Source organism: Erpetoichthys calabaricus, chromosome 17 (genome assembly GCF_900747795.2).
Source record: "Erpetoichthys calabaricus chromosome 17, fErpCal1.3, whole genome shotgun sequence".
In the NCBI taxonomy this organism is placed as follows: Eukaryota; Metazoa; Chordata; class Cladistia; order Polypteriformes; family Polypteridae; genus Erpetoichthys; species Erpetoichthys calabaricus.
Window position 1 is genome coordinate 33,104,620 of NC_041410.2, and position 23,597 is coordinate 33,128,216.

General features: G+C 39.4%; 1 protein-coding gene across 3 annotated transcripts in view; it reads right to left on the minus strand.

The window, feature by feature from the left end:
- bcam (basal cell adhesion molecule (Lutheran blood group)) overlaps positions 1-13,427 on the minus strand; it is a 117,605-nt gene extending 104,178 nt beyond the window's left edge. The window contains exon 1 of one of the 3 annotated variants that reach the window (XM_028822867.2): positions 13,248-13,427. In XM_028822867.2, coding sequence (XP_028678700.1) covers positions 13,248-13,302 — 55 coding nt within the window. In that variant the 5' untranslated portion in view covers positions 13,303-13,427. The remainder of the gene's footprint in view (positions 1-13,247) is intronic. The other 2 variants (XM_051920594.1, XM_028822868.2) reach the window with 2 other exon arrangements.
- Between the last annotated feature and the right edge of the window lie 10,170 nt (positions 13,428-23,597).

Consider the following 23,597-nt stretch of genomic DNA (forward strand, 5'->3'; position numbering starts at 1 on the left):
TTGGTTTAATTACATACTTGGAAGGAAAGTGAACAGAAAAACGTGAAGGACTGAGAATTGCTTATCCATTTTAAACTTCAAATCATTTGGATGATATCCTTAGAAATGAAAAAAAAATCTAGTATATGAGAATGACCTGACATGGCAGAGTTAAAGCACTAACAAGCCATGAAATTAAATTATTGGCAAGGATTGTTTTCTAATTAAGAAACTTTGTTGGAACAAAAATCTGCAGGCACTGTAGCCCTCCAGAACTGACTTTAGCCACCCCTGGTCTAGAACAACATCCTTATTCTAAATGTGCAAAATGCAGAAGAAAAAGCAAAATCAATTATGGCAAATTACTAATTATATAAACTGGCTGTTTCAGAAGCTGTCTTAGACAATACTGGCCAACATACCCGCTGTGTGGTGTTCAGCCTCTTAAGGTTACATTGCTGCATCACAAGGCATGGGTCCTTCTGGTGACTGTGCTCTTTCTCCATTTCCTCCTGGCTTGCTCTTTTTCTTTTTATTACTATCAGTTTAGGCTGATGACTTTTTAAGCTTATCCCTCTCTGGCCAATGTCATTTTGACAGACTGTATCAGCACATGTTCATGAGATGTACATGCATGAAGATAAGCAATTGTTCAAGGGTTTCACTTTTATACAAGTAGAAATGTTCAGAAAATCACCAGTTTACCATTCTTGATGGACTTGCTTGCCCTTTTTACAGTGTTAAGTCTCATTTTTGTTAGTTTAGCCTTCTGTCTGCTGTCTCTACTAACACTTACTCTGTCTGTGGTTAAAACTTGCTAGACATTCAAGTGCAAAACAAATTTAAAGAACTTACAGTTAACGTAAAAATCGTCTATAATCATTCTTAACACTTTAAAGTGCAGGGATAAAATCACATTACCCTACAAACAACGGAGGACTGATTATGAGTAGAACACAAAGTACCAAACAAATCAGGCAGGCCTGACATATGAGGTCTTAAACCCTATCTGCCTTATGTACTAGCTCCTCTTAAAGTACCGAACCAGACGTTCCTCTCATCTCTCCCTTGATTAAAGCCTCTGATGTCACACTTGATATACTTGTTTTATACCGCATCATGTGGTCACTTCCAGTTAAGCTTTGGAATCACTTCCTGGGTTTTACAGGCAATCCTACATTTGGTCCTGGAAAAGCAGGGTAGTCTTTTTTCTAACAGTTCCTGGTGTACCTGTATCTATAAAGTATTAGGTTAATGACCAAGTGCTGCCATATTTCCTCCATGTTCTCACTTTCACTGTTACAAAAGGATCAGTCATTCCTGCCAACTTCTGTGATTTCTGCCCCCTATGATCCTGGAAACCATTAGAAGTTTCCACTTAGGCTGAAGATATTTCTTCTGTACACTGGTGCCTTTACCTAATGATATTCTGGAGCTCCTGACTTACATACAATGTGTGTGCTCTCACATTGGCATATTTCTGCACTTTCACTGTGCCTCTCACTCTTCTTTATAAGATCGCCAAGGGTCCTTCTCCTGTCCTGTTTCATTCCAATGCTGTCCTTGCCCCAGGAAGCCTCTTTTTCATGTACATACTCACAGTATATTAATAAAATCCAAAAATGCCATGGGGAGGTGGTTACTGTGATAAGTCCTACATAAAATGAAGTTTCTTCATTTGTCATCAAGCTTGTTAAAGACTACCTGTTGCCTGTCTTGCACCCATTGCTGCTACCATAGGCTTCTGCCACGTGTTTTTGAGAATAATATGTGATATACTGAATTTGTCTTGAGTGCCATTTCTTTGAATAGTTTCCTCTAGGTGATGGTTCCTGACTGGCAAGAACCACACACACACAATTCTGTGATAAGAATGAAATCTAAAAATAATTAGGAAAGAAAGACAAACCCTTTGTCCAAACATCACAGAGTTTCCATCTTGGAAGTGTGACATCAGATCTGCTTGAATACTGAATTAAAGTATCAAGCCTGCACAGGGAAGGAAGTTGACATCACACCTTTGAATTGAGCGATTCCCACAAGACAATATACTGTATACAAAAAAAAAATGGACTTCCTATCAATAACCCACCCCACCCCCCAAACACCCACCACAGTGTAAGTTTACTATCAGCTCCTTTAGCAGTAAAAATGGGCACAGTTTAGAGAGCTGTGCTTCTTATAGCCAGAGAGGTCAAAACGTCAAGAAGTAAAGAGATCAGCCCAAAGTGTAGACTGGTGCTGTTGCAATATGGTGGAGACCACATTCCCCTAACCAAGTGGCAAGCTGGCACCAAGTCACCAGGTCCCCAAGGTTCTCATCAGGCCACTCTAAATGAGCAGATTCAGCATTTTCCATGCAGCACGGTCATATGGTCAGCTGATCAGAGGGTCACAAAGCTGTCATGCCTCCCTGCCTGTCCGTCTGATCAATTGTGGTTCATCTCATCACTGCTGCCTCAGTGAATTTCTTTCAAATGTGTCACCTATGACCTGCGGAGGCTAAAGTTCACACCTCAGCAACCAGCCTGTTGATAATGCAGCACCTGACTGAGTGGGGATTTACTTGTTAAACACAAAGATCTGCATGCAAGCATGTGAATCAGGTTTAATTTATGGGTCCATTGTGGTATTTAGCATTCAACAGAGCAGAAGTGGCACAAATAAAATAAATCATGAGAACACGTAAAACATGGTACAGTGCCGCTGGACAAAATGTTCATTTATTCTAAAGCCACAACAGGGTCAAACGCAATGTCATCAGAAAAATTGCATTTACATTATAATATGATCCGTAGCTACACAGAGAAATCAATCCATTAATCAATCTTTATTATTTTATAGTGTCTTTAACAACATGTAGTCACAAAACTATAAGACACAATAAAACCAAAAACAAATAAAGAAAAAATGCAGCACTGACAGGAGGATCCATGAAGAACTAAAACATAAACTGAACAAATTTTTAACACCAAGTATCAGATTAAATCCAATTACAATATGCCACAACCTTGAACTAGCAACAGGTTCAAAGATGGATGGATGGCATAATTATAATATAAAGTGGTACTTGTTGTTACCTTCATAGATTAAGTTGAAAAGGCAAGCCTGGCTGCTGTCTGTGCTGAACCTGCTATGACATGTTAATGTGTTTCATGGTTAGATCACTAAAAATAGAGGAGTATTAGCGATTACAAAAAAAGTACAAGATGTTAAACTCAGATCTGGAGAGGAAAGGTGGAATCCGCTGATGTTTTACAGTTTTAACTTTGGCAGGGATGCAGGATTCAAAGGTTGGCTCATTTCAAATACTCACAAAGGAAATTGGAATCATTTTGCATGAGCTAAGCGTTAGCAGGAAGTCAATCATCTTCATTTGTTCAGGTGATCCCAAAAGAAGCGATTGTTTTTTGTTTTATTTGTTTTCTTTTGGTGAGCTCAGATTTACCATGGCAGCTGTGCATCAGGAAATGATTTTCACGTAGCAAGTCGAACAGCTCATTCAAAAACTAAAGCCTAGACTGACAAAAGCGTGTTTAGTAAATACTACAACCAGCATTCGTGTTGATGATGAACTATGCATTACATGGTGTACTCTTTATACACAGAGGGGACCCATTAATTCATGTAATTACTTAACACCTGTGGCATGTTTCACATGGTAAGACATGCCATCGTTGGTGACTGGTCAAGTAAAGTCATGAGTGTAGTTGTGCATTCAGATTGGAATTCTTCTTGTAGGTTAGAGGAGTGGATTAAACAATTTAAGAGGACAATTCATTCAGCCTGCATGTTCTCAACATTACTATTTTATTCTATAAAGCATTGCCAAGGAAACTACCTGTAACAATTTCCTATGAGTGTCCATTTCATTGGTTCCAAGTTCCATTCCCACATTGCACACTTCCGAAATAGTGACAGCATTACTGAATACGTGAAATGTTACTGTATGTAGCCTCCTCAGTATTATAATTTACGTAGCCTCCTTTGCATTATGTTTACCGCTGGAAAAACAAGCCAAAAACAAATTTTATTCAGCATGGTCAAAATGTAATTATGTGTAACAGAAACATGTAAATTCTAAAACGTCAATACAATACAGTAGGAAAGGTATTTCTAGTGTTCACCACTGATGCCACGTCCTTTGCCTGATATGGTTTGAAACTTGCACAGCTTGATGTTGCAAGGGGGGCAGTAGAAGCACACTTCTGTGCACAATTTTCTTGTAATATTTTTCTGTTGCTAGTGCATGAGAGGGTAGAATGTCAGTGCATGAACCACAAAAACAACGCACCCCCCCCTGTGTTATTGTAGGTTACCACAGTGCAAGGCTTAGTGTATTCCACATTTCCTCCTAACACAAATATTGACAAATACTACATTGTGAACAGAGCTTAGGGGGGTAACGTCTTTCTTGTCCTTCTACTTGTTCGCAATTAGTTTTGACTTTTTTTTTGCCATGAATCTACTTGCATCGAGGTGAACTTTCATGCGACCTAATTCATCAGGCATATCACAGCCATGCAGTGCCACATGCATCAGTTTCACTATTCGTGTGAACATCGGATCACCAATTTACACTGTCATCATTATTGCTTATTTGAACTAATGGTTCAGTTTCAGTTTGTTCTAAAATTGGCTTTACAGCTTTTCATTTATATGCCCCACTCATTAATATTAATGAGTTACCATAGGGTGGCAAAACACATAGAAAATATGTTTTTTTGTGCAGTATGATGTTATTTCATCTACCAGGTGTCAGCAGAATGTTGTACTGAACTTTATTAAGGCTTAAAGCTCCAAATCTCATCAAATTCAGTTAACCCAAGTACTACTCAAGATTAACCATATTTACATGGAACTCCCTGCGGTGGGATGGCGCCCTGCCCAGGATTTGTTCCTGCCTTGCACCCTGTGTTGGCTGGGATTGGCTCCAGCAGACCCCCATGACCCTGTGTTAGGATATAACGGGTTTGGACAATGACTGACTGACTGACATAGAACTCTGAGCACAAGAGATGCTCAGGATAACACCAAGGAGGCTAAGCCAGGTATGCAGGCACCTTCTTATTGTGTGTTAAATTAGGGGAGAGAATGGGTCCAACTAAAGTGGCTCCAGATATGAACATAAGCAGAGGCTTTTACAACTTGCAAAATATGGGTGCAACCAATTAAATAACAATTGAAACAATGGTGGTGTTCAAAGTGGCGCAACATAACACAAAACTGGCAGAACCTGGTCATGAATTGGATATGACTGGGAAAGATCCAGTCAAGTTCTACTCCTGCTACATGATCACACTGTTTAGAAGGTACCCTGGTCTTTTGTATTTCACAGTAACCCTCAGGCACTCCGTGTGTCAATAACAACCAGGTCTCACAAATGCCATTTTCTGCTGATTCACCATGATCATCGGAAGAGGATATGGTAAAATTCAAACAAATTAACAGATTAATCATACTAGGTGTTAAAACTAGAAGTGAAAGCAGATTCTCCCTACACTATTTCAAGACGGTGTAGGGACAAGAGATCGAAGTAGGTGGAAGGATCAGTGTTTGGCTTAAATGACTTGGAGTAGAGGAAATTGTGTTGCAAATTAGAAATAACCATATCTTTTACCTGAATTTATCCTGTTCACACATATAAAAACTCCACAGGAGTGAACATGTTAACATTCACCAGACCAATAATGACAAACAAAAGAAAGCAGACCATGTAATAAGATACAATCCACTCATCACAAACTAAAATGTTATATCAAAGCCAATCAGGAATAAGATACTACACTATCATTTACAAAACAGAATTTAAATATGTTCTTTTTCAGGTGGCTCTGAGGCTAGGGATTTGCACTGGCAATCGGAAGGTTCAAATCCTGTAAACGCCAAAAGTGACTCTACTTCGTTGGGCCCCTGAGCAAGGCCCTTAACCTGCAATTGCTCTGTCCTCGGTACAATGTTAATCTGCATCCAGCCCTGCTTGAAGGCCCTCCAACCTGCAGGGAAAAACCTGGGGGTTGGTGGCAGAATTGGCACTAAGGCCACCATAAAAAACATCACACTGGTTCCATTCCATTTGAACTTGTGTGGTGCTGAGGTGTCACTCATTGCAGTTCCAGATAATAGGACAGTGAATTCAGCTAAGTGTAGTGGCCTCCTCAGTCAGCAAAATCTAAACTTATTGAACACTTGTAGGAAGAAATGGAAGATGTTGTACAGGGTACAGATTCGTCACCAGCTAATTTGACCCATCTTTGTGAAACAATGGGATTGACAAGTTGATCTGTGCATAAACAATATCAATAGACAGACTGTAGTGCCATGGACCCCACATTAAAATACTTTATAAGTTATTGTGTAATCTTAGTTAACTAGACATGTTTTACCCATATTCACACCAGACTTGTGTGGTAAATGGCATTTAGAATTCAAGATAATAGCAAGGGAAATAAGCACGACAAATCCATACCTCTGGAAATAGTACTGCCTGTAAGGAATAATGGTGGGCAGTATTGTCCAAAAATCCATGTCATGTTTTATTTTAAAAATCTGATGGTTTCTGTAGTTACCACAATATTTGTATATACTTTAAAGACTGTATTGTATTAATGAATGACTGCATAAATAATTAATTGTGCATACAGGTGCCACACTTACCCTTTGAAACGCTTGGTAACTGTTTGCTGGACGGATTTGATAGCAGGTATTCATCACTTAAGTTGGCTTGAACAGATGAAAGTGCAGCTTCTTTGTCACTCACTAATTTAGACACATTTATTATCCCACACATAGTCAAAGGGGATTGACTCAGCTATCTGGATGAAACACACATCACGTTGTCTTTAGGACACTAAAATGCCAACATAAAATCACATTTTTCATTTTCTTTTACATGCACATATTCCCATTGGTTTTGTGATAGGTGTGGTTTTACGTTTAAATATGTTTGCAAGCTTTCCATTAGTTTTTTAGCATACCAATAAAATCCACACTGCAGAAAGAATTTCACCTGATATACAAGATGAAATGGTTTCTTGTCCATGTCTACAATGAGAATTGAAGCAAAATTACACCTTTTATTGACACCTTATGAAACAGCTTGCATATTAAAATCTGCTCAGTTAGCCAATAAAAGGTGTCAGTTTGCTTCAGTTCTCATTGCATTCATAAATGGCTAACACTCTACTACTACTACTACTACTACTACTATACTTGGCCATATCTGGTAAGGCCTGGGTGAGAAGTGTGGCACAGTGCCACCCCATGTATTGATTACACAGTGGCACCATTGGGTGTGTGCTTGGCTGTGCTCATGGATCAACTCTACTACAATTAAAGAACTTGTAATAATTACAGTTAATCATATTGTGCACAGTAGGTCATTAGAATCGGTTCCTTAAGTACATAGATGATGTTACACCTAATGTGCAGTACCTATTACATGTATTCACCTTCATAAAATTTCTCACATATTATTATTATACAACATCTAATGACTTTGGCTTTTGTGACACTGATCAACAGAAAAACTCTCGTTAATGTCAAAGTGAAATTATCTCTGTAAAGTGCAATAAATTATTTAAAAATAAAACACAAAAAACTTGTTTGCAGAAGTATCCACACTTCACAACCATCACTCGTGCAGCTCATTGGTTCTGGAAGCCACCTAATTAGTTCAGTGGAGATCACCCTTCTGGGGTTTCAGTCTAAATGCAGCTTATATGGAGGGCCCAACTTGTGGCGAGTCGGTACTGTGCTCAGACCTACACTCCAAACAAATCCATGAAAAGGTGATTCAAAAGTTAGGGGATGGAGTCAAGAAAATATCCAAGTCACTGAATATTCCTTGCAGGCCAGTTAAACCAATCATCAAGAAATGGAAGGAGTATGGCACAGCAGCAAATCTACTTAGAGCAGCATCTCCAAAAAAACAAAGAGATCATGCAAGAAGACTAGCGAGGGTGGTCACCAACATACCTATGAGAAATCTGAAGTAATTACAAACTGCAGTGGTCCCAGTTGGCAACACTACACAGACAAAAACTTGCCCAGGGGGTTCACCAATTGCAGCTTTATGGCAGAATGGCACAGAGAAAGACACTGAAAGAAAAATGCCCATGACATCTTGGCTAGATTTTGCCAGAAGGCACATGGAAGACTTTAAAGTCACCTGGAAGTAGGTTCTATGGTTTGGTTGGACCAATGTTGCATTTTCTGGCATCAGACTAAAAGCCATGTTTGAACACTGCATACTATAAAAAACACACACGTTCCCCAACTTGAAGTATGGTGGTGTCAGTGTCATGATGCAGAGATGCTTCTCTGCAGTAGTCCCAGAAAGGCTTGTGAGGGCTGAGGGTAAAATGAATGCCACACAATCTTGACGGAAAATCTGATGCAGCGTGCAAGAAACTTGTTCACATGTGATCCCCATGCAACCTCACCGAGATGAAGCAGTTTTGCAAAAAAAGAATGGAGAAAAATAGCACTGTCCAGATGTGCAAAGCCTATTAAAAGATCTGTGCACTCAAACTCAAGGCTGACATGGCTGCCAAAGGTGCATCTACTAAATACTGACTTGACAGGGACTATTACTTACGTGATGAATTATTTAGTGTTTTATACCTGTAATTAATTTAGTCCACTCTGCCACGATCGTCTTACTTTGATATTGAAGTGTCTTTTTTTCAGTTGATCAGTGTCAAAAAATGGCAAATTAAATCCACTGTGATTCAATGTTATATAACAAAAGAATGTGAAAACTTCCAAGAGGGTGAATACTTATTATGGGCACTGTATATCTTATCTTCTGATAACACAGAAGTTTAAATTCCATGCAGGGACATGACCGGGTAGAGCACTTGTTAACTGAGACAGATCATGTCCCCACACAAGCCTGATCTAGATCTGTACTCTTCTGTGAGAAAGGATCATTTGATCCAGATTAGAATGTGTAGTGTAAACACAACTAAAGGGAGCCATAAAGACAAAGGTAATAAAGAGAACAATTCACTCCAAGCCTACAAGATCACAAGACAGGAGCCACTGCTGCTCCTGCTGTTTTCTGTGTTTCACACAGCAGGACATTTTTGAAACCATAGCTCTGCCCCTCTTTCTCTCAGAACACAATCAACATGAGAAAGTGCACAGGATGCCAGCTGGTATGAGAGCCAATGCCTTGCCCCCTTAACCACATTGGCAGATACATGTCATCACTGATTAGCAAATCCCAGCTTAATTAAATGCACCCAAACATCTTTTTTAAAAACACAGCCTCTGTCTAATAAGCCATTTTTATCTTAAGCTTCCTTTGAACGGCTTCAAAAAAAAAGCAAGAAAAACAAAGCCTCCCTGCTGTGCTAGCTTTAATTCCCCTAATGGGCGTCTTGTGTACGGTACAGTCTACAAGGGATTTAATGGCACCCGCAAATGGACAGGAACCCTGCCAAATTAGGAGGTGGATAGAAGACTGAGCCAAAATCTGACAAATCCCTACATATTAGCTCTGCTGCATTGAGCCAGGCCATTGGTTCAGAATTAATTGGGAGATTTAGCCACAACACAGAGGACACAAACGTCCCACCTGACCATATTGTCACAACACAGAGCAGCCAGATGGGTTGAAACTGGGTTACAACCCTGCACACAGACCCTTTGGTCAAACAAAAACAATAACGATAAAGAATTTACTTCAAATCCTTACACAATTTGCCATGATATGTCTGATCAATGGTTGAGAAACTGAAGATCCTGAAAGATTCAATCTCAAAAGTGTTTGGAAAAAAATTAAGAAACTGCAAAGAAGCCATTCAGCCCAAGACAGTGTGGTGTAGGAACAATAGTACTACCCAAAACACACCCCCAAAGTAATAATAATAAAATTCACACCTGCAGGTGGCTTTTTCTTGCCAGAAGCAAAAACTTTTTGGAAATCCATGGTTTCAACAAAGAAGCCCAGATCTGCTGAAAGCAGACATAAACACTCAACGAACAACAAAAAAGTTCATGATGACAGCAGATAAGCCACCAGCTCGGTGTTTTCGCCCAAGTATACATAACAATATCTACTGAGATGGGGGCTGACGATCAGCTAGGAGAATGCAGACAGCTCAGGAGAGAGGCGCCCGCGATGGGGTTATGGTATGATAGCTGATTAGGGTGGCTCACATCACACCTATAATTACAAAGCCTTTCAAAGACCTTCCAGAGGAAAGGATCCGCTAGTAATTGATAAGATTAAAAACAGTAATTAAAAAGGCACACCTGACGCTGCCAGCTTCTCTAACAGAACCTCAAACTATATGCACACACCATCACTTTTTTTTATTTGAGAGTGCTATCTAGTGGACACTACAATTTGTACTTTTGGCTGAAATCTGAGTGTGATGGAATAAAATAATAACAGAGGAGACAAGATGGCCACATGGAAATGACTTCCCCAGCTTATATTTATAGAAAAATGGGCACACACATGAGAGCACTCAACTCGGGTTACTTAGGAGGTAGGTACAGTAAGGAAATCAATCTAACCCACTTGTACGACTTTTAAGGGCAGACCGCCAAAATATGGAGTCGATTAAATTAAGTCCACACCTTACAAAAGGAGAACAAAAGCCATAAATATTTCCAACGTAACCCAAAACTAAGTAGACTTACTGACATGAAACAAATTGCATTTGGCACACAGCTCCTCTTTGACAATGGTATCATATTAAAGAATTGTCTCGCTGGGTGAAAATGAACGACATCAAATACAAAATACTAACATCTGTTGCCAGCATAATTTCAAAACACAGATATCCAATTTTCCAGCATAAAAAAAACATACTGCACAAACAAAATTGAATTAAGATATATTTCAAATAAATGAAAAACACAGCAAAGTAAAATTTACCCATTCATTTTGCCCAGATTTTCTAACAGCCTATTCTGATGCCAAAGCACTTAATGTCAAGTCATTATGGTGTAATCAATCAATCGAACAGCATGTCTGTAGACTGTAGGACTAAAGAAATGTCCCCATTGGAATATCAAGCGTAAATGGGCAGAACATGTAAATTATATACAGAAAGCATCCCAACTGGGAACTGTACTATGTATTTATTTCATTAATTTATTTAGTTTTTTAACTTATGTTATTTGTATGTGACATTGTTTTGGTATAAGCAGTTCCAAATCTACCAAATTAAATTCCTGTAAATTAAGTACTGTTGAATAAAAAGTGATTCTGATTCATCAACCTGTTTCCAAAATCTTTTAATTCAGTTTATAGTCGCAGGATGGTGCAGCCTGTCCCAGCAGCATCAAGCATGAGATCAAGAACCAGCACTGGATCCACTGGCAATTGAGCATGGCTGACCATATTTTTCACACAAATTTGCTGTTTAATGCACAAATGCTGTAGGGTTATATGGATTAATTTAGTAGATTATAGTTGTCAGTATGTGTAAGCACTTGGAGCCTGTGCTTAGTGAAAAGTGCTATACAAAATATAAATTGAAAAACAGTTCCACCCGATGGGCAAATTTCATCCAGACAGTGATAACACCAGCTTTGTGTAAGGATTTCAAATGTAACGCACCAACCACACAGCAATACAAAAGTTGTGAACTTTAGGGAAGTTAAGAAAATCAACTGTAACAAGTCAATAAATAAAACAGCAAAGATACAATACAGTAATAGAAAGCAGGATTAGATTTATTCTTAGACTACAGGGCATGACTGATGGGAAAAGGCTTGAAATAGTTTCATTCTTTCATCCTAGTCAAACAGACATCTGACTGAAGTACTGAAATTTATGAATACTGTATGGTGGGTGTTACTTTAAAATGTGCTCTTCCACAAGGACATCAACACAAACAGAAGACAGTTAATTGTATATTTGACACAATTACTCAAAAATATGACTTCATACAGACAATAAATGATTCAAGGAACTAGGCATCATAGGGTAAGCTAACACCTCGAAGATCATTCTGTAACTAACATGACTTTGGACATATTAGATGAATAGGAGTGGACCTGTTCTTAGCAATAACTTTTCTTATGTTCTTCTTATGCTGGATCTATCTATGAACATTCACATTGATGACAAATCAAATCTTAAGACATGCTTCAAAAGAACATTTTAAGTTTTCTGTTAGATTAATTCCCATCTAAACAGTCTGAACACCGGGGCAGGTGTAACTGAAATCTTCAGCTTTGTGGCTTTGACTACCAGACCACAGAGATCACAAACTTAAAACGCTTAAGCGGCAGTCTAGTCAGTGGGAGTCTGACTTAAATCAGAAGACCCCTCTGGATTTGTGAGTCTACACATTTGAAACTGAATTTTGATGAATGTGTGTCTTAGCAGGGATGATGATCTAGTGTTTATTAGACACCTGAAGAAAGACATCCAGGGATAAATGCTATCAGAGTTATTCCGAATCTTAATAATAAAGAACACAAAATCAGGACATGCCACTTAATTACTACAAAGTAATGAGTTTCCATAAGATGTGAATGCCTCACTCTGTGACTGGTAAAGATGACAAGAATGAACAGCGAGTGTCACCTGTCACTTTTCATTATTATTGCGAAGCGGTCCCTTTTTTTCACCTGTTCTATTGCTTTGTCTTGGACGTGCCGTCGATTCGGCGGTGTCCAGATCCCAGGAGGACCCCGATTACTAAATTAGCTGCAATGACCGCTAATCTTGACAGAGATGGCAGGAGATACATTTCGCTGTCGATGCGTCTTTTTTTGAAAGTGACTCAATGAAAAAAAAAAAAAAAAAAGATAAAGTTGTCGACTATCGAGACTGCACAGCATGAAGAGGTTTATTCGCTCCTGTCAACCTGTATCCATGGTAACAACTGCACACCGTCCGGTTCGGCTCGGGCGGGCTCGTGCTCTGGACTTGTCTAACACGTTTTGATTTATTACTCCGTTAGGCTTGGGTGCGATTTATCCAAAAGAGGTGCTGCCGAATCGAACACGCGTCCAAACTTCTGAGCTGTTTTTAATAGCACCAGTTCACGATCATACGGGAGCGCACACGCACAGTTACATACCTGCATATTCCTCCCACTCCCGCACACATGGCAGCGACGGGTGGGCGCTCACTCAGACTTGGCAACTCTCGTGCCGCAGCGTGGGAAACAGCATTGAACAAACGAGGGTGGGCAAAATACCCGTCCACAACTGTCTGTTATCACCGTGACCACCACCAGAAATGAGGAGATACGCCCCTCTGATAAGTACAGAACGATCCGACTCATGCTCACCTTGTAAAGCTGCCAGGATAGTGAGGGTGAGTCCGAGGCGCAGTGTCCAAGCCATGCCTGCTGCGAGCGCTCTGTGCGATACAAGCGTTATGAGGGTCCTGCGCGTCTGCTGCCTCTCGGGGGCAGAGAGAGAGAGAGAAGAGAGGGAGAGAGAGGGAGGCGGGGCAGATTGTGGAGGAGGGGAGAGAGGGGCAGTCTGGCAGCTAAAGCAGCGCCAACAGGTGCTCCTAAACTGAGACAGAGAGAGAGAGAGAGTGCGCACACACACTTACGCGTTTACAACATCATCTGCAGCTCCGCTTAAAGGCACATGGCTGGTTTCTGCGGACTGCCGGCTCTCTTATCAATGCACTTGACGAAAGAACCACAGACCGCAATTCAATGGTTGAGGTGATCTCATATTCCGAATATTACGATTGCACCCTTCGCTAATGTAGCATCCTTCATGTCTACTTCAAAGATTACGTAGAAAAAAACATTCCAATACTATGCGAATCTTCATTTTTTATGAAAAGTCTCCAAGTTCCTATTCATAAGTCCACCCATTTACTCCTCGTTGCCCATCCATTTACTTAACATGAATGGAGTGCCAGTCCATCGCAGGGCACGAACGCACCCGTAACCCCTTAATTATCGGTCCTAGTACTTACGGCTTTAGGAAAAATACAGTATTTGAAGATTAGCCTTATCAAACTCGTGGAGGAACATCAAACTGCATAAATGCTGCACAGCTTTACGGTCGGAGAGCAGCGGGTCCGACCTCTGACTCACTGCGAGATGAGGCAACAGCGGCGCTTGTCGCTGCGGTTAATTTAAATATCCGTATATTTAATATTGCGGTGTCTTTTTCTAATTCCAGGAGTCTTGGTTCAATTTACTCACAGTCTATTTATCATCTGCAAAAATAGCGCAGTTCACACCTAGAATATATGGCACTCAGTTAAGTCAACTGGAGGTTTAATTTGATCGTATAGGTTCATTGTCACTAATTGTCACTATGATGTCCAATGCGGGGTTGGTTCTTCGAGTTGTGTCTCATGAGCTCCCCTGCCAGTGGTGACTTCCGGGGTTTAACAGTAGCGTAGCGTGGGTGTCAGCCGCCCGGGGCGGAGGAAAATTCCGCTGCCCCCTTATTTAGGTATGGTTCAAATTTTTACAAGATATTATTATTATTTATTGTGAAATTTTGCCGCCCCCTAAAAGTGCCGCCCGGGGCGGGCCGCCCCTGCCTCCCCCACTACGCTACGCCACTGGGGTTTAAGCTCCTAATGTCCAGCCCCAGATCTTACTGATTAAAACCACCAGCCCCACCCAGGCTGTTCAGTCTGTCTTACATGTAAAACGTGTGCGAAACCACAAGGGGGAATCCCCCTTGCTTTTCAGACTGTCATACATGTATGATATGACTGGAGTGAAACCCCATGGGAGACCCTATCACTCTTTGAAAATAACAGAGGGGGGCTAAGACAAACCCTAAGAACATCCCTGGTCCCTACTGCCCTACAATTGAAACAAAATGATTGAGTGGTATTCAGATTATAAATTGTATCATAATTTTTCATATTCTTAGGCCACTGATTCCAGTCTAGGGCTGGGGCAGAGCATGTCAGGTGGTGCAGTGGTAGTGCTGCTGCTTTGCAGTAAGGAGACTGGGGAAGATTGTGGGTTTCTCCCTGTGTGGATAGCACTTTGAGTACTGAGAAAAGCGCTATATAAATGTAATGAATTATTATTATGTCTCAGAAGCATCAGTCGCATGGCAGGAACCAGCTTTAGGTATTGAGCCACTCCATCTGCAGGCAAACACAATTTGAACAATAGAACATTAGAACAATCTAGACTAGAAAAGGCCATTCAGCCCAACAAAGCTTACTGTAATTTATCCCCTGTAGTGTTGGGATCAGACTAGTTGCTCTTCTCTGGACTTTTTCCAGCACTGCTATGTCCTTTTTGTAGCCTGATGACCAAAACTGCATACAGTACTCCAGATGAGACCTCACCACTGTGTTATCAATCCTGAGCACAACCTCCTTGGACTTGTACAGGTGCTACACAACCTAACATTCTATAACCTTCTTAATGGCTTCTGGACACTGTATGGCAGCAGATAGTGTTGAGTCCACTATGACTCCTAAATCCTTCTGATAATGTATACTTTCGATTGACAGACATCCCATTGTGTATTCAAACCTAATATTTTCATATCCTACATGTAATACTTTACATTTACTTACAATAAATTTCATCTGCCACAAATCTGCACAAGCCTGTATGCTGTATGACTGTATATTGTCCAAGTCCCTCTGTAATGATTCAACAGATTCAGAATTATCTGCCAATCCATCTAGCTTGGTATCATTTGCAAACTTAACCAGCTTGTCTTCTTATATAATATGCTACTGTGACTGTTCATTTGTCTGTCCAGGATTTTAAATCGCCTGTAGCTCGCAAACAGTTTGACCTATTGACCTGAAATTTGATACACATATACCACGTGACATCTACTCTCCACTTTCCGGGTGATGATTGACCTTCAAGGTTAGTCCTCTTTTTATTTTTATTTTATTGTGGAATCAACTCTCGGCAGCGGCCAGCAGGGCGGCCGTGCGACACATGCACATGGGCACAGTTCTTATCCCTACAACTTTCGCCGTTTCTTCCCCTACCACTTCATAACTTAAATCATTCTTGAAGCAGATTGAAGACTTAAGTGCCAGCCTAAGTGAAAAATTAAGGAAAACGTACTAAGTAATTGCAACACAAACGCTGACTTAATCAGTTTAAATGCGAAAAGATGCTGACGAAAGAAGAGAAGAAGCGGGCCGCTAGGGTGGAGCAAAGAAGAGCTGCTTAGTTAGCAGCAAGAGCATCAACCTCTGAGCAAACGAATGCTAAACGTACAGAGAAAGAGGACGAAAACTAGGAATGCTCAAGTCAAGTGTATTCTGCAGTGCGCGGTTACTGGTTATTTATATTCCCAATTGCATCACTAATTCAATGTTATCTGAATATCAAATAACAATGCTGAAAACATTTTGTCCTCTTTTGATTCAAACAGTGCCTTTCTATTGCTTGAGGTACTCAACTCTGGTCCTGGAGGACCGCAGTGGCTGCAGGTTTTTGCTTTAACCAAATTTTTAATTAGATCCTGTTTATTTACTACTAAAGCAATATGTTTTTTTGATTTAGTTTTAGTTAATGTATTTATTATGATTCAGGCATCTGCACTAAGGTTTTGATTGTTGCCTGTTTTCTTAACTCTTAATAATGAGTCCAAAAAGGCTGTTTTTCTGCTAATGAAACAAATACATTTTAATTATTCATTCAGTGCTTTTCTGAGACATTGTATTCCAATTTAGGGCTGTGAGCAAAAGCAGCACAAACGTTCAGCATCAGGTAGAAGTCAGGAGCAAATAATGAATAGCCCTTTGCATGATCATGCACATACAGCAGTCCTTTCCATTACACTTTCTCTACAAAAAATTGTGTTTTTTTTATTGTTGGTTTTGAAAAGGGAAGTCATTAAATAAAAAATATAACCTCAAGAAAATAGCTAATAATAATAATAATTAATTTATGAGGAAAATTAAAGTTACTTTTATTTGTTAACCACAATATGTTCTAGAAGTCAAATTAATTATTGACATATTAAACTGTCCAGTCATTTTTAAATTACATTTCCCTTTTTCCGTGTTTATTTGGGCATGCCGTTCTATTAATGATTTAAACACTTGATGTCACAAAGTCACATTAGGCACGTAGAGCCTATAAATTGACCTCATGTTATTAATTATTCTCAAGTTTTTTTTCATTTGTACCCTAACAGCTCTCTCAGTGTATTATTTCCCTTCCAAATTCATGATGTCATACTGTGAGACTACTGTCATGGGCAAACAGAGCTATGAAGATCTTGAAAGAGTTAGCATCTTACTGCTCAGTTAAGCAACTGTGATGGATGAAGGGTGAGAAATGTTATAAAAGTTGGAAAAACACAGAATACAGAATTGCAGTGCCTATAAAATGTATTTGCCCCCTTGAAAGTTTTCTCATTTTATTTTTATACAACATTGAATCACTCAGTATTTAAGTTGGATTTTTTGGCATTGGTCAACAGATAAAGACTCTTTAATGTCAAAGTGAAAACAGATGTCTGCAAAGCGGTCCCAGTTAATTACAAGAAATAACTGATCGTGTAAGTATTCACCCCTATCAAGTCAGTATTTAGCAGATGCACCTTTGGCAGTCGTGACAGATTTGCACTTCTGGTCACTGCCATTTTCCCCATTCTTCTTAACAAACTGCTCCAGATCTGTCAGGGTGCATGGGGATTGTAAGTGAACAATTTTCTTACACACTGCATCAGGTTTTCCTTCAGTTTTTTTGTGTTATTCATTCTACCCTCTGGCCTAGTCTGCCCCAAATTCTCAATTGGACTGAGATTTGGACTCTTACTCCACTCCAGAACATTCACATTGTTGTTTGAAGCCATTCCTGTGTAGTTTTGGCTTTATCCTTTGGGTTGTTGTCATTCTGGAAAACAAATCTCTCAATTCACAAGTTTCTTATATCTACTGCATCAGGTTTTCCTCCAGCATTTCCCATAATTTTGCTGCATTCATTTTCCACTCCACCCTTACAAGCCTTCCAGAGGCTGCTGCAGGAAAGCATCCCCACAATATGATGATGCAACCACCATGCTTCACAGTGGGGATGGTGCATTTCTTATAATGTGCAAAAGTATTCAAACATGGAGTTTATTCAGATGACAATAAAGCTCAATTTTGGTCTCATCTAACCATAAATCTTTCTTCCAGCTGACTTCAGAGTCTTGCATGTGGCTTCTGGCAAACTCTAGCTAAGATGTCTTATGCGTTTTGTATTTTTTTTTAACAGTGGCTTTCTCTTTGCCACTCTCCCGTAAATTTGTGACTGTCAAAAAGCTCAGGCAACAGTTGTCATATGTACAGTCCAAAACTTGTAACTCTTTTAGAATGTTCATAGGTTTCTTGATGGCCTACCCTCACCAGTTTTTTTTTGTATGGCCACTTAGTATTTGTGCACAGCCTGCTCTATCCACAATTACAGCTGTGCCATACTCTTCCATTTCTTTATGGACTCCAAGGAGGATTCAGTGACTTCAGTGATATTTTCTTGCCTTCATCTTCTGACTTGTGCTTTTCAATCCCCTTTTCACAGAGTTGCTTGGAGTGTTCTTTTGTCTTCATTGTGCAGGTTAGACCAGCATACTGACTCACCTCAAGTTGGACCTTCCAGATAAGGTGCACCTATACAACAGTCTAATGAAACTCAGACAGGGGATCTTCATTGAGCTAATTCTGTGAATTCTAAAACCAATGAGCTGCTCCAGTGAAGACTGAAGTGTGTTAAATTAAAGAGAACGAATAACTGAGTAATCAATTATTTAGTGTTTTATATTTATAATTTATTTACACCACTTTGCAGATATCTGTTTTCACTTTGACATTAAGGAGTCTTTTTCTGTTGATCAATGCCAAAAAAGTAATAGAATATGAAAATTCCAAGGGGATGAGCACTTTTTATAGGCCCTGTAGTTTAAACATGGCACCATGTTTACCACTGCTGCCACACAGCTCCATCTGGCTGTCTATATGACACCTCATATTCTTCCATTTCTGCAGGGTTTGTGTTCCTGGGTATTCCATGGGCTTCCCTCTCACACCTCAAAGACAATGCAGATGAAGTTAGCTGAGAGCTTTAAATCGCTGTGCTGTGGGAGAGTATGCCATTTCATGGACTAGCGCCCCTGGTTTACTTTCTGCCTTGTGTGAACGGCATCAGCATAGGTCACTAGAGCCCACAATGATATAATTAAATAAGCAGGTTCAGAAAGTATACAGAGATAAATAATTTAACAAATATGTATACTTATAACTGGTCAAGGCCCGAGTTAAAGACACAGTGCGGTTGCCAATATTTATTTCCTCAAGCAGATAAAAGCAGATAAAAATGTGATAACAAAGAAGTAACATTAATCTAATATATACTGTACATAGCAAAGCATTGAGAGAAACCTGAGATTGCACAAAAGGCTTTTTCACTGTTTTGGAAGCTGACCGATGCCAACCAAAAAGGATATTTGGCCTCATATTATCCCTGGAACTCATCAATAATGCAGTCTTTGCTTGTAGAGAACAGCATAATGTGTTTATATTTTGAACTGAACAGCGTCATTTACAAGAAATGTTTGCTGTATGTATAATCATCACCCTGTTTGACTGAGAACATTCCCATTTCAATAATAAACAATTAGGATGGTACAGTGGTGCAGTGGACTCATCGCTGAGGTGCCTGCTGCATAGAATTTTTATGTTCTTCCTGTGTTCTTGTACCAAGCAGTTGAGGATCCAGTTTTCAACCACAACGCAAAGACATTGCAAGGGACTTGTGACCCATCAAGATCTGGGTGCCATTGTTCTCAGGATAGATAACAGATAAAGAGGCATCAAGGAGTTGGAGTTCCAGGTGGGAAGAACAAAACTTGATTGTCATCATAAAGTTTGTTCTTGAAAATGAGATCAAGAAGTTAGTCTCTTCTCCAAGGAGTTGGTTCACCAAGTGACACCATCTTCTGGTTTGAGTTTCTTTTATATGATGTCAGCTTGAAATGGGGTGTACGTGAGTTTGAAAATCACATCATTTTTATTCTTTGGGGACATTGTCTTCTAGAGAAAATACAGAAGTGGAGAACAGGTCAGTAGATTTGCAACAAAGATTTTCACAAAAGGTTGCATGTCCATTGCCATTGGTCCAACTTGAAATATAGGCTATATCTCACATAGGGCACAGGGGATATAACGGGAGGGGGACAACTTTAAAACCAAACTGACACAGGGACTACAATTCCCATCAGGCAGAAAGAGTGTGCTATGTCTGAAAGAGAACATCGTTATCAGCACACAAAAAAGTCTTCTACCAGCCAAAGCATAATCTCAGAGACCACAGGTATGTACAGCAACGTCTTCTGGATCTGGACTAATCTGGATAACAGTTTCATTATTTCATTGGATTACAGTTTTTGTCTAAGAGTATGTCATTTTGTCTCACCATGGGTTTAGTTTAGCCATGCTAAATTTCCAAAAGAAAGCTTTTCTCTCACTTATGTATATCCTGAATTCTGAGTACTTAGCAGGTAATAAATAAGCACATTCACCGATCAATAACAGGTTAATAAATCAATTATTTCATTCATTTATAAATTATCCATGTAACCATATACTGTAGTATTCTGTAGATTGAGGCACTGTTATCCTGTAAATCAACAGAAAAAATACAACAAACTATTATGGTGGTCACTCAATACTGTTATTCTATTGTAAATAACTGGTGCGCCAAAACAAAGAAAGCCAAATTCACTTTTCTCATTCAAAGAATCCAGCACAATAGTCTGTAGGCTTTGCTTGGAGTGTACTCTAGTTTTAGTGGCAGCGGCCTTCAAGGAAGCAAAAATATAAAAAAATATCAGTTAATGAAAGATAATGAGAGAGAAATAGACTTTAGGGCATAAAAAGCTTAATGAAACAGGACATAGTCCAGCTTGAATAATAAGGACCTCCAAAAAGTTTTTCAAAATGACTTGTCATAACATGCTGTGAGTATTGCCAAAACATTTCTTATAAAAGTCACAATAACCTGTGCTCTGACCCCCAAAGGTCAAGGAAAAGACAATTTCCCTTTGGAGATTAATACAGAATGTCAAAATTAAAATAAAAAATATATATATATCATTAGCCACCCTAATTTGTGGTGTTGATAAAAGCCAAGCAAAATGACACCTTTTATTGGCTAACTAGAAAGATTACAATATGCAAGCTTTCGAGGCAACTCAGGCCCCTTCATCTTGCCTGAAGAAGGGGCCTGAGTTGCCTCGAAAGCTTGCATATTGTAATCTTTCTAGTTAGCCAATAAAAGGTGTCATTTTGCTTGGCTTTTCTCTACATTCATAATGGCTAACACGGTACAACACCCTAGTACTACTGGTGTTGATAAGAAATATAATGATTTATTTCATGAGGTAGAAGGGCATAACGAATAAGAATAGTTGCATCAAATATTTGAAATAGTAAAATGTGGGCTTCAAATAAAATGTTTATGGTCTAAACGGTCTCACCATACCTTGCCTGAAGAAGGGGCCTGAGGTGCCTTGAAAGCTTGCAGATTGTAATCTTTCTAGTTAGCCATTAAAAGGTGTCATTTTGCTTAACTTCTCACTACATACATAATGGCTAACACAGTACAACACCCTAGTACTGCACTCATCTGTTATAGAAATTTGCTATTTTAAACCTTCTGGGAGTGTCTCTTAAATGGATTGGACCTCCGGAAAAGTCTAAAATATCAAATATATTATTATATTCATGATCAGCACCCTCAAAATAGCATTAAACAACACTCCTCATGTCTATATTATCAGTTCCCACTTACTTTCATAGTTTTTATGAAAAGGAGTAACTCTTATTAGGAGGTGAACCCCTGGGATTTATTGATGTAGTGTGCACAACTTCAAGTACCTCTGATCATTTTTACTCAAGGCACCTATTAGTTTACTCTTTATCATAAGGGTATAATTTCCTGCACAAAAACAGTCCAAACATGTCATAAAAATGAGGATTTTTGGGCACTTAGAGGGGCTAAAAATAGGGGAGGAATCCCCCAAAATCTTGATGTCTTGCTTAACTAAAGGTACTGTATATCATATGCAACAACTTTCTCATACTGGTGAGACAGGGGTGTGGGACAAAAATATGTAGTTCTTAATGGTCACAATAGTTGTGCGAGTTTATGGCCTATTCACCCAACTTTAATCTGCAGGAATGGCCAGGATTTGATTCCCATGCAGAATGGGTTGCCAAGCAAATCAGGTCATGAACTTCACTAAGCATCTGTAGAAGATACATCAGTGCAGAATGCTCGACAGTGTCAGATGGGAACCAAATGTCTGATTTCAATTGGTGGGAAGAATTCACTCACTTTGCATTAATGGCTGCATTGTTTGTGAGGAGCAAATGTTGTGTAGCAGCTTGCATCTGCATAACTATAGAAGAGAAAACAAAAACCTAACATGTACAGTATGTGGCCAAAGGAAAGGTAGTTACTTTGCTCCTTGCACATTTTCACACATCTATTCCTAAAATACCAACTTGGGACTATAAAGAACTATACAACGAAATTTCACAGGCTGTACAGGGCCATCAACATGGAGTTTTCACAAATGAAGAAGATCTGAAAAGTGAGGAGCTCTACATATGGTTTCCTCATCAAAGGAATGCAGCTTTGTCCGCCATCTGCACTCTGCACACAATGGCTGGATCTTCATCATAAGTTCCAAAAACTCCCTTTCAGCATTCAGTTAGAAAGAATGGGACTTATTTTTACTAACATTACCTTTAATTATATGTAAATGAATTCTGATTCCTGTACAACTGTCCTTTGTCATGTAGATCATTATGATGCAAAACCAGCAGCTTTAAAAGATCTAAAAGGAATGGCCTGAAACATCCACAAATGTACTCTTCCTAAATAAGAGTTCGTACTGGAAAATAAACTGTTCATATATGTATGGTTTTTGAGGGAAAGTTAAAAAATCTGCTCACCAATAATAGTTGAATTCACAAAAAGCTTTTTCTCAGAATCAGAATTACAATGCATAGCATACGATAAATTGCACTTACAAATACAAATGAAAGCAAAGTAAAATGTTTCAAAAGATAAAAATAAAATTATATTAAATACTTAAAAAATTTGAAAAGTATAGAGATAAAATAAAAACAATTACTAAATTATAGACAAAAAAAGTATAAAACAGATGGACAAATTGGATGCATTGATTGGTCATGTCACAAAGACTTACATTATGATATTTCTTGAATTATATCCTACATCTACTAATAATTCCATAACTGTTCTAATCCAAATAAACATAACCAGTTGTGGTCTGTGGATGGGTGGCGCAGTGGTAGTGCTGCTGCCTTGCAGTTAGGAGACCCGGGTTCGCTTCCCGGGTCCACCCTGCGTGGAGTTTGCATGTTCTCCTCGTGTCTGCGTGGGTTTCCTCTGGGTGCTCCGGTTTCCTCCCACAGTCCAAAGACATGCAGGTTAGGTGGATTGGTGATTCTAGATTGTGCTGGGTGTGTTAGTGTGTGTCCTGCAGTGGGTTGGCACCCTGCCTGGGATTGGTTCCCTGCCCTGTGTTGGATGGGATTGGCTCCAGCAGACCCCCGTGACCCTGTGTTCGGATTCAGCAGGTTGGAAAATGGATGGATGGATGGTCTGTGGATTATACAACTTGTTAAAATGCCAATTAGACAGTAA